The following is a 16,826-nucleotide window of genomic DNA, read 5'->3' on the forward strand; positions in this document are numbered from 1 at the left end:
TCACCCACAGTTTGCTTGTAACCGAGTGGACAGCTCGACTAAGATGATAGAGGCACCCTGCATGGGCTGGCTGGACAGCGTGATTCAAATCACCAATTTGGACTCTTCTCAAGCTTTAAACAAAAACTGGACAGAAATTCACGCCAACATTTCAACAATAATTGCCCAATGATCGCCTTCCTCGTCTCCTTTTGTTGCTGCACATCTGATGATTTGTAATAATCTGGAAGCCAAACACGGCCAACATATGTAATCGTTTTCCATCTATCCGCCAGTACATAACGCACGTCCCTCATGATCTTTAGTTTTTAGATTAAAGAAGTGAAAAAAACATTCAGAATGGATTGTTCCAGGAGAGTAGCTTCCTCAAACATGATCCGTCGTGACCCGTTCAGAGAATGGGTTTGGAAGATTAAACAGTTTTTTTTCTGGGGGCCGACAGAGACAATGATGCCCCCAGTATTGCCTTGTAAGGAATTTTGGGGTAAATGCTGTTCGCGAGCTCCTATAAAGGCCAGAACGGCGCAAAAGAGCCAGCAACCCCGCCTGGGCGAGAGAAACATAGCGAGAGAGAGAGAGATTTGTACGTGCATAATAGAGTGTTCTAGAGAGAGCGACAGAGAGTTCAGGAGAGAGTGCAGTCCAAAGGAAGTGGACATAGAGAGAGAGAGAAAGAGTCCGGGAGCGACCAATAGAGAGTTTATTAAAGCGCTCACTACAGAAGTCAGTGTATATTTCAGGAGAGAACGCAGTAGAGCGTTCGGGTAAGAGCTCAGACGAGAATCTAGGGGACAGTTGAGTGCAGAGTTCAGTCGACATTCCAGGGGGAGATTTCAGTTGAGAATTCAGGAAAGAGCTCAGAATCTGTAGCTCGCTATCGCCATGGCGCGTCCATATACCCATCGACTGTTCCTGTGGACGCTCGCTCTGGCTCTGACCGGCATCGTGTCTGTGTTCTTCCACAAGCCGGGCCAGCTGTCTGGCTGGCCCTGGCAGGCGGTGGATGTCAGTGACGCAACGGCGCAACCTCCGCCTCGCACCAACACCCTCATCCTGTCCAGCTGGCGGTCTGGGTCGTCCTTCCTGGGCCAGCTCTTCAACCAGCACCCTGGCGTCTTCTATCTGATGGAGCCCATGAAGCACATTTGGACCAAGTTGTCCCAATCTCGTGAGTCGGCGCTGCGAGGCGCCACGCGGGACCTGCTGCGCTCGCTGTCCGCCTGCGACGAGACGGCCTTCCAGTTCTACATCGACAACCCCCGCCGACTCAACTCGCTCTTCATGTTCCACACCAGCGCGGCGCTCTGCACTGTCCCCGCGTGTCCGGCCGAGGCGGCCGCGGCGGCCAACAACAGCGCGGGCATCCCGTGCTGGCGATCGTGCGGGAGCGCCCCCTTCGAGGGGATCGGCCGCGCGTGCGAGCAGCGGAGGCACATGGTGATCAAGAGCGTTCGCTTCTTCGACATCAGCTCTCTCCGTCCCCTCGTCGCGGACCCGGCGGTGCGTCTCAAGATCATCCACCTCGTCAGGGACCCGCGCGCGGTCCTGTCGTCGCGACGCAAGCTCAATGGCTACTCCCTGGCGGGTGACGACCAAATGGTGCTGGGCCGCGCCAAAGTCGACCAGCAGTCGGACGCCGTCGAGGTAATGAATATGATCTGCCGCGGCATGGACGACATCGGGGCCGGCGTCGCGGAGGAGGACGCGGCGAGCAGCGTGGGCGGTCGACGAGGAGGGGAGGGAGGGAGCGACGTGCTGAGAGACGCCTACATGGCGGTGCGCTACGAGGACCTGGTGAGCAGGCCCGAGGAGACGACGCGAGACATGTTCCGCTTCGCTGACATTGAGCTGCCCGCCGCCGTGCTGTCCTGGGTGCGGGACATGACCCAGGGTCAGAGGGAGGGGCCCGGAGGGTTCGAGGTGGAGAGGTTGCGCTCGCTCGCCGTGGCGCGCAAGTGGCGGTGGAGCGTGAGCTTCGAGGACGCGCGCTCCACGCAGCGCGCGTGCCGCGGCGCCATGCAGAGGTTCCGATACCGAGAGTTCGCCAGCGAGAGGGAACTCCGCAACGCGAGCATCGATGCCTTCTACTGAGCGACGCGGCAGAGACGGAGGCGCGTAGCGAGGCGATGGGGGCTCACGGTGTCCGTCGTCGTTGTCGTCGTTCTGAGCGTAAAGAACGTCGTCATCACGTGACATTTTTATTATCGTCATCAAAAGAACAAAAATGTCCGCGTAAGAAAGTGTTGTCTCGACAACGTCGTTGTCATCGTTAACACGAATATCATCAGAAGTAATAATGATCATCGAAATAATTTGATCATCATTCTTGTCGTCATCGCCATTGAACCTTGCCTGTTCATTGCTGAATAATGGAACTACCGTTAGATGATTGTAATGATGGTGATTGATGGCCTATGATAATGTTTGTGATCTTAATCATCATCATTATCATCTTCGTCATCAACATGCATGTTCTCTCCACCGCTTGACAACGGCCTTCCCACGCCGTCGCCATATCTCTCTCTTACTCGCAACCCATCTCACTCCGCGCGCACGAGCCGATCTCACGGCCCCATCTCCGCGGCGGTCGTCGTCGGAGGCACGCAGCGCCCCCCCCCCCCTCTCCCTCCTCCCGCCTTGGGCTGCCATTCCGTTATTCTCGCTCGCCATCAGATGTCGTCCCATCAAGCCGCGACGCGTCCTGCCCAAGCCAAACTTAATTTCCTCAACAGTCTGGACGTGGTCATTGACCTGCCGCGTGTCCTCCCATGCACGAGCTCCTCCTTTCTCCGTGTGTCTCTCGTTGTAATTCTAAGAATTGCATCTCTCCACGCCTTCTCGGCACTCTGCTCTCGTTACTTGGACAGGGCGCAGGGCGCCGTTTTTAAGAAGCCCTGTATTTGATTTGAACCAAAATTTGTTTAATTATAATAACAAAGCAGACACCACGCATCCTTCCCATGTTTGTCGATCCACGTAAAACATATATATGTTATGTACAAAGACAAAGGTCCCCCGTATAGCCTTAACAGACTGTTGGAGCAAGTGCTGTTAGCGAGCACCTATGAAGGCCGGCACGGCACACAAGGGGGTGGGTGGCCAGCACCACGCCCGACCGCCTTTGTCGCTCTAGTGGCCATGTTTACTACACACCGCACACCAGGTACTCATTTGAGGCTGAGTCGACCTAGGGGAGGCCCCGGACCGGTTCACTTGTGTTGACCGTGAGCGGGAATTGGACCCTGGTCGGCAGGTTCGTAGCGCAGCATGCTAACCGCTACACTACCGCTCCCCACTTTAATATATATTATATGTAATATGTACATTCCATCAGCCACACGGCTCTCTGTGAGTGCATCTAATCGGCTGCTATTGAATCTTGATTTGAAACTTTCGTGACTGCAGGATTCCATACTCTTTGGCTCTTTCGGTAAAGTCACGTAGGTAGAAAAATAAAATAAATCACGACGTTTCGGGCGCAACACAAGCGCCCGTCTGATGACGGTCCTGATGATGGACGCTTGTGTTGCGCCCGAAACGTCGCAATTCGTTATATTTTATACCTACGTGACTTTACCGAAAGAGCCAAAGAGTACGGCTGCTATTGGTTTAACACAAGCAAACTCCGGACTGGTTTTGACACGCAGTGTCTCATCAGCAGTCAGGCCTGCTTGACAATGCTGGTGAACTGGCAGATATTTGTTATGAAGCATCCTCTGTGAGAACAAAGATAAACAAACCCTCGAATATCCTCAACAGACTTTTCGGAACAAGTGCTCATAATCAACGTTTTTGGGTTTAGATCGCGTTATTTATAAATGTGTCGTAACCCTCCACCACCCGACACGGACAATCAGTAAAAAAGTGTCACGTTGACAAAAGACAAATAGTTCACTGCTTTAGCCCACCGGTGTGTTGAAGCGCGAAACCACAACATTTACAATTTTTGAGTACGACGTTTCGCTGGTAATTGCATCCAGCATCATCGGGCAATTCGCTAGAATGGTGAGGCTCTGCTCTGTCTCCCGTTCTTATATAGAGCAGCAGCAGGGTGACGTCATCATTAACTCATCACGTGCTGTTGGTGCTGTGAGTGTCAGCACGGGACACGAGGGGGTGGGTGGCCAGCACCACGCCCGGCCGCCTTTGTATCCCGAATGGCGACGCTTACACACACCGCACCTTAGGGAAGTACTAGAACGGGTTCAGAGACTCGGCATTGGCATTGAACTCTGTAGCACAGCTCACTAACCACTCACTGTACTGCAGCTGCCCTAGATTCACGTGTTCTGTGTACACAAGCAAACTCGCGATCGGTGTTTGACATTGAATGCGTCATCAGCGTTTGATTGTTCTCTGTCCAATAAAATAAAGTTTGAAAAACATTGACTTTTTTATATGTATAAGTTAATAGTTGTATAGATTGTGGTCTCTGTGTCCTGTCCTGGTTAACGAGTCACGGTTAACGCGATTGTTAGTACATCCCTGCTGTGTTATCCACTGCTGGATGAGAGCCCATTACGAAGCCACCATGCCGGTACGATAGGGTTGGTGAAGTGGGGAGCATAGACGTTCAGTACAACAATACGGCCGGGGGGGTGGAGGCGTACGGAGAGGGGGCATAGCAGCAGAAGGCTGCACCAGGTCACGCCTGGGTGTTCACCCATCTCCGTGTATTTTGCTTCATTGGGGACAGTGCCAGTCACATTGCACCGCGTTATTATTTTACCTGTTGGAGGAAACCCGTGCAAACACCGGTGGGAGAAACATAACACCTCCGCGGGGCAAGCGCCCGAGTCAGGCGTCGAACCCAGGTGGTTCAGCTCTTGCAGTGATTCTAGATTTGAACCTTTGCAGTGAGTCGCGTCTGTTCACCCCCGACGTCGAGCTCTGGGTTATCCTGCCGAACCTCAGCCCTAACGCCGGGAGGGGCGGTGGAGACGCAGCGCACGCAAAATACATCGCTGCTGGGGCATCGTTGCATGCACGAGCATTGATATCAACTCCACGCGTCTCTCGCAACCGCGGGTGGGAGAGGGGTCAGGCCATGCAGAGAGAGAGAGAGGCGGGCTTCATTCGGTGATGATGCGCACAGCTTTCGCGAGAAGAAAACGTCTCGCAGTAACGTGATCTGCCTTTTTTGTTGCAGTAGGAAAGGTGCAGCTTTTATTTTGTTGGTGCTCAGCTCAGCGAAAGTGTTCGTGTGAATATACAGGGTCCATAAAAGAGGGGTTTTTTTGGGTTAGATCGCGTAAATATAAAAATGTGTCGCTAAAACCCGCCACCACCCGACACAGCCAACTCGTAAGGGTTGTCACGTTAACAGAACGTGGCCAATTCGTCACTAGTACAGCACTCGTGTGTAGTGTAGTGTATAGTGTAGTGTATAGTGTAGTGTATAGTGTAGTGTATGGTGTAGTGTATAGTGTAGTGTTTAGTGTAGTGTATAGTATAGTGTATAATGTAGTGTATAGTGTAGTATACTAGTACAGCACTAGTGTATAGTATAGTGTATAGTGTAGTGTATAGTGTAGTGTATAGTGTAGTGTATAGTGTAGTACACTAGTACAGCACACTGGTGTGTTGGAGAGCAAAGCCACAACATTTGCAATCTGAGTACGACGTTTCGCCAGTAATTACAACTAGCTTCGTCAGGCGACAGCCAGATTTTTGGAGAAGTCCACCTGTTTCGTTCCTCATATAGAGGCGTAGATGTGGTGGCCACACTTCTGCGCTCTTGCGTAAAGTGGGGATTACTGAGTCAACGTGCATTATGTATGCGCATTATGTGAGCTCTTTGATCTTGTCCTTCCTGTACATTGTGTGTATTAAACTAGCCGTACCAACCGTGATCCCTATTGAAGTATGGTGCTCTGTATAGACATGCATTTAAACAATGGATTATTTGATGATTTCCTTCCACGCAGCACTAAGTCGGTAGTAATCCGAACGGTTCAAATTGTTTGTATTTCTTTAAATTTCGATAGATTGTCTAAAATAGTCTTGGCCAGTAGTAGCTAGTTTTGCACAGAACTTCAACATTATCAAAATAAATTAAGTGTCCTTGTTGGCACACGTGTTCTGCTATTGCTGACAGTTGTATTTGGGAGTATTTCATATTTTTGACGTAACTGCAGGAATTCCTACTCTTTGGGTTTTTCGGTAAAATCACGTAGATATATATTTTTTTAATTACGACGTTTCGATCGCAACACAAGCAATCGTGTTGCGATCGAAACGTCGTGATTTTTATTTATTTTTCTATCTACGTGTATTTAATATTTATCTGATGTTCTTTTAGTCTCGTGCTGATCATTCGTCCTGTTTGCCCAACATAACATTTGCTTCGGTAATACATATTTTGTACCAGATATTAATTTCTGCATTTTATGTACCGTGCCAAATCTGACTCGGATGTTTTGTTTTTTCCAAACATCTGGCTAGTTTATCAGTTACTCCCGCAATGTACGGTATTTTGATCGTTTTAATTACTTGGGCAGTTTCAATGCACGTGTTATTTGATTTGGTTTTGGCATGCAATGCAACTGTTGATTTGTGCTTTGATTTGTTTTTGACAATCAATGCACTGTTGATTCGTGCTCGTATAATGCGAATGCATAATCTACGTTGGCTCATTAATCCCCCCCCCCCCACTTTGCGCAAGAGCGCAGAAGTGTGCTCAACACATCTACGCCTCTATATAAGGAACAAAAACAGGTAGACTTCTCCACAAATCTGGCTGTTGCCTGATGAAAGGGCACCATTTTTTTTTTTAAGTGTTCAAGTCACGCATGATTCGAGCGTGCATTTGTCCACGTGTAGAATTATGGCGCAGCGGTGGTGCAGTTAGGGGTCGTCCATAAATGACGTCACGCACTTAGGGGGGGGGGTCAGACATTTGTGACGATGTGTGACGAGGGGGGGGGGTTGAGAAATGTGACGTCACATCAAAATGCGCAACTTTAAATAAATATAGACAACACGTTCTACTGAATTAAATTGACGTTTTAATAAATGTTTCTCCTACAACATCAGAGTGCAACGCCACGTTAAATACGCACTACAATGACAATAGTTGAAAGCGATTTGAAGCATGTTTTATTTTTGACGTAATATTTGAGGGGGGGGTTGACTTTTTGTGACGCCGTGTGACGAGAGGGGGGGGGGGTCAAAAATCGTCCAAAATCGCGTGACGTCATTTATGGATGGCCCTTTATACCTGCATCGGACTAGGAACCCTATCACCTGAGTTGAATTCCTGGCCAGGGCACACAATCAGCGGCGAGTGGCATCTGAAAAAATCCCGGGGCACCCCCCCCGCACCCCTCCACCAACGTGACCAGTGTGGTCAAATATGGTGTAAACAAATCGACCCAGTGACACAGTATGGATAGGCCTTCATCCAGGAGGGGTTGACAAATATCTGTAAACTATTAAGCGCTCAAGATACATGATAATTCAAATTTTAATTTTAATCTGTTTGTTCAAGTCGCTTTCAATTTCTCAAGGGTCAATTTGCGACGTAATGTCTACTGATCCTGTTCACCTGCCAACTTTGATCTCTACTCGTCTTAGAGGCCCACAGTCCAATCTACAGCTAGAAACAGTATACTTCTCTATCCTGGGCACCTTTTGCCAGTAACAAAGTATGAAGGTCCCCATGATATAGCTGCTCAACCCGAGCTATAAATGTGTAGCCACAGGGTGCCATCTGTTGACCATGGGGGCTAAACACGGGTATGGGTGCGTTATAGAACGGCACACATATCAGCAACCACAAGGGGTGCATAACTGGGCTAAGGGTCAAGGCGGGGATCAATCTGGAAGCTCCTGGAACCAGCTGAGAGAGTTCCAGAAGTGGGGCGTGGCAAGGGGCGGGGCTTGGCCACGCTGGAGGGATGTAAGGGAGAGGCAAACGGGGGTCGGGGCTGTCGTGGGGGGTCGGGTCCTGGCTGTCGTCGCTGCCATCGCTGCCATCTTCGTTGTTGTCGTCGCTGCATAGCCAGCCGGCTATACAGTCTTCATCGTCGTTGTAGTCGCTATATCGTCAGTCAGCTATGTAGTGTACGTCGCCGATGTGGCTGTATGGGTGGCTAAGCTCGAAGTAACCCGGCGCTTATGTTACTCCGTAACCCTGTACTTAAGTCGAGAAATAAACAAGAAATTCTGTACGATTTGTGTCTCGGATGTCGTCTCATTACAAATGCTCTGATACGTGCATTGTCTTTCTACTCGTCGCCTTTTGGCGTGTTTTGGTCTGACACTGGTGAGATTAGGCCATGAAGAAGGATGTCTCTGGTGGAGGCCAATCAATTGAAAGAGCATGTTTTGTTTGCATGTTCACCACAAGTACGTGCAGTTAATGTAGACTCGATTCCTTACCAAAGGTTTCTATTTGGTTTTTGAACATTTATTGCCAGAAAGGGTGAAATGTATTCTTCTTTTTCATACTTCTATTTGTTCAAGTAGCTTCCCTGTCTGCTCTGAAGAAGGGCCATTGCCCGAAACGTCAACACGGTTTCCGTTTTAAGGTAGGAGCGAATGGCGAGGATGGTGCGGTTGTATAGTTTATTTTGAAGTACCCTGCGAGCCAAGAAGCTTTTAAATTGGGGTTTCATCAACAAAAGCTACACCACCGCTTCTCCGACAGTAGAATACATCAATAGTAAATAATAACAGATAAGCGAAATAAAAAAAAAGTAGCGAGCAAATCATAACGGCAATATAAAAATGATATATTAAAAAAAGTTACAAAATAAAAATGAAGTTAAATATCGATTATCATCACATACCACGCCGTATCTCTAAAAAAATTTTTTTAATATGCCATAGTAAATATAATGCAGACACAGCCTCAAACACGATGGCATTATAATCGTGCATTCGTATGGAGCCATCGAGGGCCGTGTGGCAGCTTCGCCTTACGTGGGGGTCTAGTGCCTGCCCAGGGCCCTAGGAGCGTCACGTGACGCGGGAACTGGACGGGGGAGGCTTTTGACGCATTCAGTTTCACAACATTCGCTCGGCGGCACGTCAGCTGGTGCCACAGAGCGTAGCGCCCTGGCGTCACACCACACACGCGCAGACGGCGACGATTTGACCCGAGACTCCGCTGTGGACGTGAGTCAAGCGAACCGCAGATCAAATACCCGTGATGGATCTGGTGAAGGGGCTTTGCTTGGCTTCACCGGGAGAATTTTTGTTTTTGTAATGAAAATGGTCAATATGTGACGTTAATGCATTACGTTTGTATGTGGGGTGGCGACACGGTCCAGCGGAAGATCTTTCGACACTCGTTGCGCATGCGCGCCGTTTGCTTAACAGTGGACGTTAAAGATCCCGTGACGGCATCCACGGTCCAAATTTTCCAAAGTAAAAAAAAAATACACCGAAAATAATTACGCAACTGGGATAAAAGGTGCCAACATTGGAATCTGACTTGGGGCCAAGCAGGGCTCGAGCGAGATTGATGACGGTTCATTGGACTCGGCGCCCACGTGGTAAAATGACTATCGCTCTTGTGCGAAGCCCACAGTGATTGCACTGGAATCAGACAAGCAATTAGAGTGGCCGGACACGGCGCGGAGAAGCCTCCATCCAGCAGCGGCATTGACAAAAGGGCTTGCCACGTGCAGTTATTTCTGAACACTCAAAAGCCAACCGCTCGTCTCAGTCCAATAGCTTCTCACGCGATCCTCCAAAACCACCGGCTGCGGTGAGATAACGCGAATCACTCCTGCTACTGCTGCTGCCATCGTGCACGAACAACTTCACTCGAAAGTTGGCAACAAAGTTGCTGTGTTTCCCCATCCGTGTAGCGAGCTCCTTGCAGAAAAACGACCCCTCCCCCCCCTTCACAAACGCCACATTTGTCTCGGTGATGGAGCGCGTGGCTCGGAAGGCCTCTCCCCAGAGCGACCTCCGCCTTGCAGGATGAGACGAGATCTCTGGGGGGGGAGAGGAGGGGGGTAGAGAGGGTGGCCCTGCCCTGCGCTTCCCCGCATCACGAAGCCGCTCGGCCTGCCGATTGAGCCGTCTGCCCGTCTCGATCGGCATGCTGCGTTGCGGGGGAAACCCGCCGACAAAAAAAAACATCGGCGGCGAAGCTATCGAGCGAAGTCGAAGTGTGCAGGCGGTGCAACTGCACGGGCAGGAAGCTACAGAGCAGGGGAGAGAGATAGGGGGGGGGGGGTTCAGTCGAGTGGATAAATAAGACAGGGGTAAGACAAGGGTGGGCCCCCATCTCATGCCTCACCAGGGACCGCGCCAACGACGCGACGTTGTTGTATATAATGCCTTTTGTTGTTATTTGTTTGTTTATTGTGCTCGCTTACACGGGGAAAACCTCACCGAGACTCAAGACTCTCTTGAGGCTGGGTGAGATGTCACGGTAGGGGGTGAAGTTCCCATGTGCAATCCCTGTGGAGTGATTTACATGCGTATTATCTTCAGCATTCGATTGCCTGGCCAATGCCAGTCGCGTTGTATGTCGTTTATCTACGGAAGGAAACCGGAGGAAGCGCATGCAGTACAGGGAGAGATCATACAAGCTCCATGGAGGAGGACGCCCGAGTCGGGAATCGAACCCAGGTCCCTTCTTTGCTGCGGGGGACATTGAGGCACCCAGCCGCCCAATAAAACCTCCTGGGTATGCGGTCATCGGAGCCAGAAACACGACTGGCTCCTGTGGTGTAGCGGGCTCTGTGGCGTTCGTCCGAGCACTGGCAACGACACACAAACGAAGACACGGTAGATTAGTAATAGGTTTTTACCCTTTCAACTGGTACAAAACTGACACCTTTATACAAGGCATCATGTTTGCAATAACCACAACACAAGCAGTCAAAATGCAAGCAAAAAGAAACAACTCTGAAGATGATAATGATATGCACTGTCCTTGAAGTTGATTGGTCCACACCCGAGACAGCTTTTCTTAGAGCCTAGTCTCCATTGGTGTTGGACCAGATGACGCCATTTTGACTGCTTGTGTTGTGGTTATTGCAAACATGATGCCTTGTATCAAGGTGTCAGTTTTCTACCAGTTGAAAGGGTAAAAACCTATTACTATATTTTGCCACTGGTAAAGGAGGTTTCATAGTGTATACACGGTAGATTGTTTTTTTTTTCTGTTGCAGACGAAGTTGGGTTGACGAACCTACTTGCTGTACTGTCAACTCCCTTGCTATTTCGCTGCCCATCTAGTTCGGGTGTTTTACAAATTATAAAGCCACGTGGCAGTAACCGTGTGATCTAATCCCGAACGATAAGGAGCGGTGGCCCCCTCGATACCCGTGCCGGATGATCGTAGTAGCACAAGTAGCTACAAATGCTACGGGCCCCGCACTTTCAAGGGCCCCGCGCTAAATGCTTTCAGGCTATCAATTCCGGTTCAGTTATTCTGCACTTGCTCTATTACTATAGTACTATACTGCCTTAAACTTTAATGAGCGACTGTGTGTTTAAGGATATATTATCTGGCTGTATAGCGAATGAAAAAAATACAATTACTTTACTATGCAAGTAAAAAATGTGTTTTAATATTTGCGTGTTTTTTTACATTTAGGGCCCATTTATAACGTATACTACAGGGCCCGCGCTAGCTTAATCAAGCGCTGCTCGCAACGCCCACCTAATACTGATTTGGCCGCTGTGCAATCGGCGAGAATGGGCGAGGTTTTAACCGTGGCAATGATCCAGACCCGGCCTCGCTGTACTTGATAGAATTGCACGTGAAGCAGTGAGCTTTATATCTGGTCCAGAAATCATCGATTCACTCCTGTCACTCATCAGTAGTCAGCCATCTCCTTATCACTCTTCTGTTGCTTCTTCCATGGCTATTGTTCCCGTGAATTTTTACTCGTTGATTCCTCGACCTGCGTTGAGGTATCGGTCTCTACCAGACACTCACTGTAATTGTTTCTTTTCGCCAACACTATTGTTGAACCACCACACTTCAGAGCACAACAACTCACTTACATGTGCATCCACTCACTCACAAAACTCATTCTCAGCCACTCACTAATCCACCCACTCACCACGCTCCAGATCACATAACCTTCTTTCTTTCAGCCTTCAGTGTGGAATCTCCTGCCATGAACGGGTCTCTCTCCCAAGCTCTCGCAACAATTGTAACCTTGCGAAATTCAAGAGAAGAAAAAAAAACGAAACCTGCTACATCTCTTAACTTATTAACAAACGTTCCTAGTGCTGTTTGTTGCTGACCGCGTGACGTCGGGGTTTTTTTTTGTTGGCCGTTGACTCTACTGTGCTTACTCTTAGTTTTTTTCAGTAAAGTCACGTAGGTAAAAAATGAAATTAAAATTAATAAAAGTAATAACAGAAATAAAATAATAAAAATCACGACGTTTCGGAGGCAACACAAGTCTCCGTCATCAGGTGGGACCGTCACAGCTAGATTTGCTGTATCAAGTGAGGCAGGGATTCCAAGATGCAAGTTCTTAAATACAAGTTAAATAAAAAGAACACCTCGAGTGAGAAAACAAACCACCCTCCCCCCGGTATCTCGGACTCCTCCCAAGCAGCGTTGCGGCTCAGAAACCGCTGGGGGCACCTCGCGATGTGCGGACGCCACCGCTCTGCGCTCAGCGCTCAGCTCCTACCGCACGCTCGCCCGCTCGCTCGCCCCTCTCCGGCTATTTTAGCAAGCGCACGGATGATCGGTGCGAGCCAATCGATGATCGGACATCCCAGCTCGAATAATAAATCAAGCCGAGAGGAGGCACGCTCGCACGCGTCGAGAGAGAGAGAGAAAGACGCGAAGGAGGTTGGCTGACGGGGTTTGTTGTGAGACGCCCGGTGGATTTCGGACAGAGAGCCACGCGGTGCGCGCGGCAGGGGCCTGCAGAATGAATTGCAGTGGAAATTCGGAATGCAAATCGTCGGCTGCATTGAAATGAAATTAGAATTGTTTTTAATCTGAGCCCATTTAAAGATTATTTTAATTGGATTCCGTGCCATCAGCTTTGTGTGTTATGAGCGAGCGTGTGCTGTTGGTGAGTGTGCGCATGTGTGTGTGTCATGGCTGGAGTGCGCGAATAACCTGGTGTCCTGAGTTCGATTCCCGCTCACGGTCAACACCAGTGACGACATTTTTCAACCGGTCTTGGGCCTCCAAGAGGTTGATTCAACCTCAAGTGGTGAGTACCTGGCGCAATGTGTAAACGTCGCCAAGAGGGAAACAAAGGCGGTCGGGCGTGGTGCTGACCACCCACCCCCTCGTGTGCCGTGCCGGCCTTCATAGGTGCTGGCTAACAGCGCCTGCCTAACAGTCTGTTCAGGCTATACGGGGGAATTCTGTGTGTATGTGAGTGCGATTGAGTGTATGCTGTGTGTGCTCGAGATGGACCCACCCAAACGGATATCACATAGCTACCTCGGAGGTCACTTCAAGGGACATTTTTGCAACGCAGTAGGGGTAGCGCTTTCCCACTCGCCTTGCCACAGAGAGTAATGATCATCACGTGACCGTCAAAGTAAATCTTTAAATTCCCTGAGCTGAAATGCAGCCAAATAAACTGCAGAACAAAATCTTGATGTGATGGCGTTTTTTTGTGCAGTCGTAGGCGATTCATGCTGAGACGATCAACTCAGACACGTGAGAAGTTGGTTTCATCGCAACTCGGTCTGTGCGAGTCTATGGGTCTCTATTTCAGTGTGTGGGTATTTGTGGCGGTCCACGTGTCGTTGCGTGAGTCTATGGACCTCTGAGGCTCCGAGTCTCTAAGCGTCTGGCCATCTGCGTTGGTCTATGGGTCTCGAAGCCGCTGGGTGTCTGTATGAGTCTCTGCGGTTGTCTGAGTGAGTCTGTCTCTGTGTGTGAGTCGTTCTCTTGCTGAAACGATCGACTGACTAACACCCCGGAGCGCGGTTCAATCACGCGATCAGTGGCTGAAACCTGAACTCTGGAACCCAGGATCTCAGCGTCGCCGGCTCACCGATTCCGCAAAGGTTAACAGATGACCGGGTCGATGCAGTCACTGCCCTGGTCAATCAACCTCCCCGTCACGTGCGCACACGGGGTGGGCTGACGCGTAAAACGCAGTGGTGCCGCTCAGTAAATCTCCGGACAGATAAGGTGATGCGCGTTTGTCTTACTGGGCCGAGAATTTGTGGCGGTTATAAGCAGGGTCTCACGTCCCCGGCTCCAACATGTCCCTCCAAGCAATGCGATTCATCTCACGCGAAGCTGTCCCCGCAGGAAAAAAATGTGTTATGCTTAATGTCTCACTTTCCGCGTGCGTCTCGCGCGTCGTTTTTGCCGTCGTAAAATTAAATGTTGGGGGGAGGGGAGGGAGGAGGAATAGGCCAGCGAATTAAATAGATGTCGTAAATAGCCTCACTCCACGAGCCGACGTTCAGGGGAAGAGAGATGCAGAGAGAATGGCTACTTGCGAACCTAAAATTCTAATTGATTATGATTTGTACGTTCGCCCACGGTACAATAATAGGACATTTAGAATTTGTAATCTACGGTTAAGGCTCAACGGCTGTGGCTGGGCCGCCAATTTTCCCAATTTGCATTTGTCGTCGCGTAAAATGATCGTGGGTGAATCGCATTCATAAAAGTGGCCTGAATTATTCATGAAGCGACGGACGGTTAATGCTCGTGGTATTATTTTTGTTTATTATTCTAATTATTATTCTTTTTTTAATCAAAGTTTTTTTTTTCTTCATCAAACTGCACACCCAGCTACGACCGTGGGGAGAAACAAAAGTGACTGAACCAGACAGCGTTGGTTTCAAATGTTATTTGTTTTACGCAGAGACAAAGGGCAGAGATGCGAGGATGAAGGCATTTGACTGCTTAGACCGACATGTCGCCGTGCTCTGCAAGTCACCGCGTCTCACAGAGCCCTGCATCTCACGCAGGACTCTGTCGAGCGGAGAGCGTCCTTGGCTAGACACGGCTCGTGACGTGTCAGCATTGGGGCAGAGTGTGCTGGTGTTAAACCAAACGCTGATGAAATGACGCACTCCAAACACTCCCAACATTCACAGCACACCCAGCATTCTCAGCAGGCCGTGTGGCCGATGTGATGCTTGACGATTGCTCGGACTGCGTGCGGTTAAGGGAGAGATGTGTGAAGCAGACCGTGCTGTCTGCTTGTTTTGTTTTCGCTCTTCACGTATCCCTCACGCGACACTCCAAACGTCGCCACAGTGCGGGACGTGCCCCCCCCCCCGTCCCTGTGAGCTGTGATTGCCCTTCATGAGCGGCTTTGTCGGTGCGAGTTTTATTAATGTTGGGCCACAACAACAACAAAAACACCCGCGGTTGGTCACGGTTACCGGATTAGTTTGTGTTTGTTTGTTAAACAAAACAACAGCAAATGTGAAAGGAAAACAAACAGTTTAACACGTAGGCTTTCGCGACCAATATTATTCATAATAAAGGTTTTTGGGTCAGATCGCGTTATTCATAAATGCGTCGTAACCCTCCACCACCCGACACGGCCAAACAGTAAAAAATGTGTCACGTCTTCTGAAAAACGTGACACATTTTTTACTGTTTGGCCGTGTCGGGTGGTGGAGGGTTACGACACATTTATGAATAACGCGATCTGACCCAAACACCTATAATATTAAAAATTAAACAAATACGGATGGGAAACGAGGCACGGCGATGGGCCAGTGGTGCGCTTATCATGAACAGGGGGGAGCTTATAGTTCACGTTCTTATTCTTCTTCTCTCAGCGATTGTGAAAGCAGCAGCAGCAACAGCAGCATGGAGGGTTCCGTGTTTATTACGAAAAAACATAAAGAAACGAACTCAGCGTCTGTTGAAGAAGGCATCCTCGCCTTGGGTGTGGCGCTCCTACGCGCGCGTGAACACATTCCCGGTCTCTCTGTTACCTCTCACGCACATTCGTGATGGACCGAACTCATAAAAGTGCGCAATATGAAAGCATGTTTCTTGCTTGCTTCTCGCTTACTTTGCCACGCTCAGCAGATTGCAGTCCAGAATCCCAGAGGTTCGGCGGATCGAGGTCACCTCTCGGCGCCGGCGGTTGAAATAGCGGGGGAAAGTTTTTAAACCCCACCACCCCTCCCCCCCCCATCTCTCTCTCTCAGATCGACTGCCTCCAAATGCCTCCGCTTACCCAGCGGTGTGAATGAGTCCGTCGCTGTCGATCGGGAAAGTGGGGTAAAGTGTAGGTACCCTCCGCCACTTCCAAAGTTATCCGGCCAGAGTGGACGATCGGGCTAATTGCGCTCTCGATGGGCCGTTCAGGGCTCCCTGCAACGAAGGCCGTTCTGGCAGCAGTGTCGTGAGTAGGTAATTGCAGGGGCTGCGCTTTGAGGTGTCAGTGAAGGTAGAGGGTATACACAACCACGGAGAATAGTGCGGAATCATCAGATATTTAAAATGATGGTTTTGAAGGATTTCACAAGAATGATTTATTTCCCCCCAACATTTTGAATCGCCAGGAAATGTCGTGTGCTGTTTGAGGATGTTGGCAGTTTCACGGAGCGCTTTCAAGCGATGTAAACATCAAACTCCCCGTGTAGACAACACTCGCGGCTCTTCTTTGACATGCACGTTGATATCAAACGCGAGAATCAGGGAATTACGGTACGAAAACCCATTCCTGCGGAGGGAGCTGGTAGCAACGTTGGGTTGCTCGGTCAATGGCCAGAGTCAACGGCGGTGTGGTGTATTCTGCAAATATGGCCGACTGTGAGGGCATACACAAGCCGGCGTGAGTAGGTTAAACGTTGAGTTTTATAAGGGCACCACGAGGTCACCAGCCCCTCCCCACCCAGCCCCACCCTCCCCACCCAGCCCCTCCCACCCCACCCAGCCC

At 49.7% G+C, this 16,826-nt stretch overlaps 1 protein-coding gene across 1 annotated transcript; it reads left to right on the plus strand.

Moving 5' to 3' along the window:
- The first annotated feature begins 538 nt into the window (after positions 1–538).
- Positions 539–4,389, plus strand: LOC144734000 (carbohydrate sulfotransferase 4-like). The gene has a single exon (XM_078616029.1). The coding sequence runs from the start codon at positions 883–885 to the stop codon at positions 2,089–2,091; it is 1,209 nt and encodes a 402-aa protein (XP_078472155.1). The 5' UTR covers positions 539–882; the 3' UTR covers positions 2,092–4,389.
- Positions 4,390–16,826: the final 12,437 nt, after the last annotated feature.

Source organism: Lampetra planeri, chromosome 49, assembly GCF_965212315.1.
Source record: "Lampetra planeri chromosome 49, kcLamPlan1.2.h2, whole genome shotgun sequence".
NCBI classification, from domain to species: domain Eukaryota; kingdom Metazoa; phylum Chordata; class Hyperoartia; order Petromyzontiformes; family Petromyzontidae; genus Lampetra; species Lampetra planeri.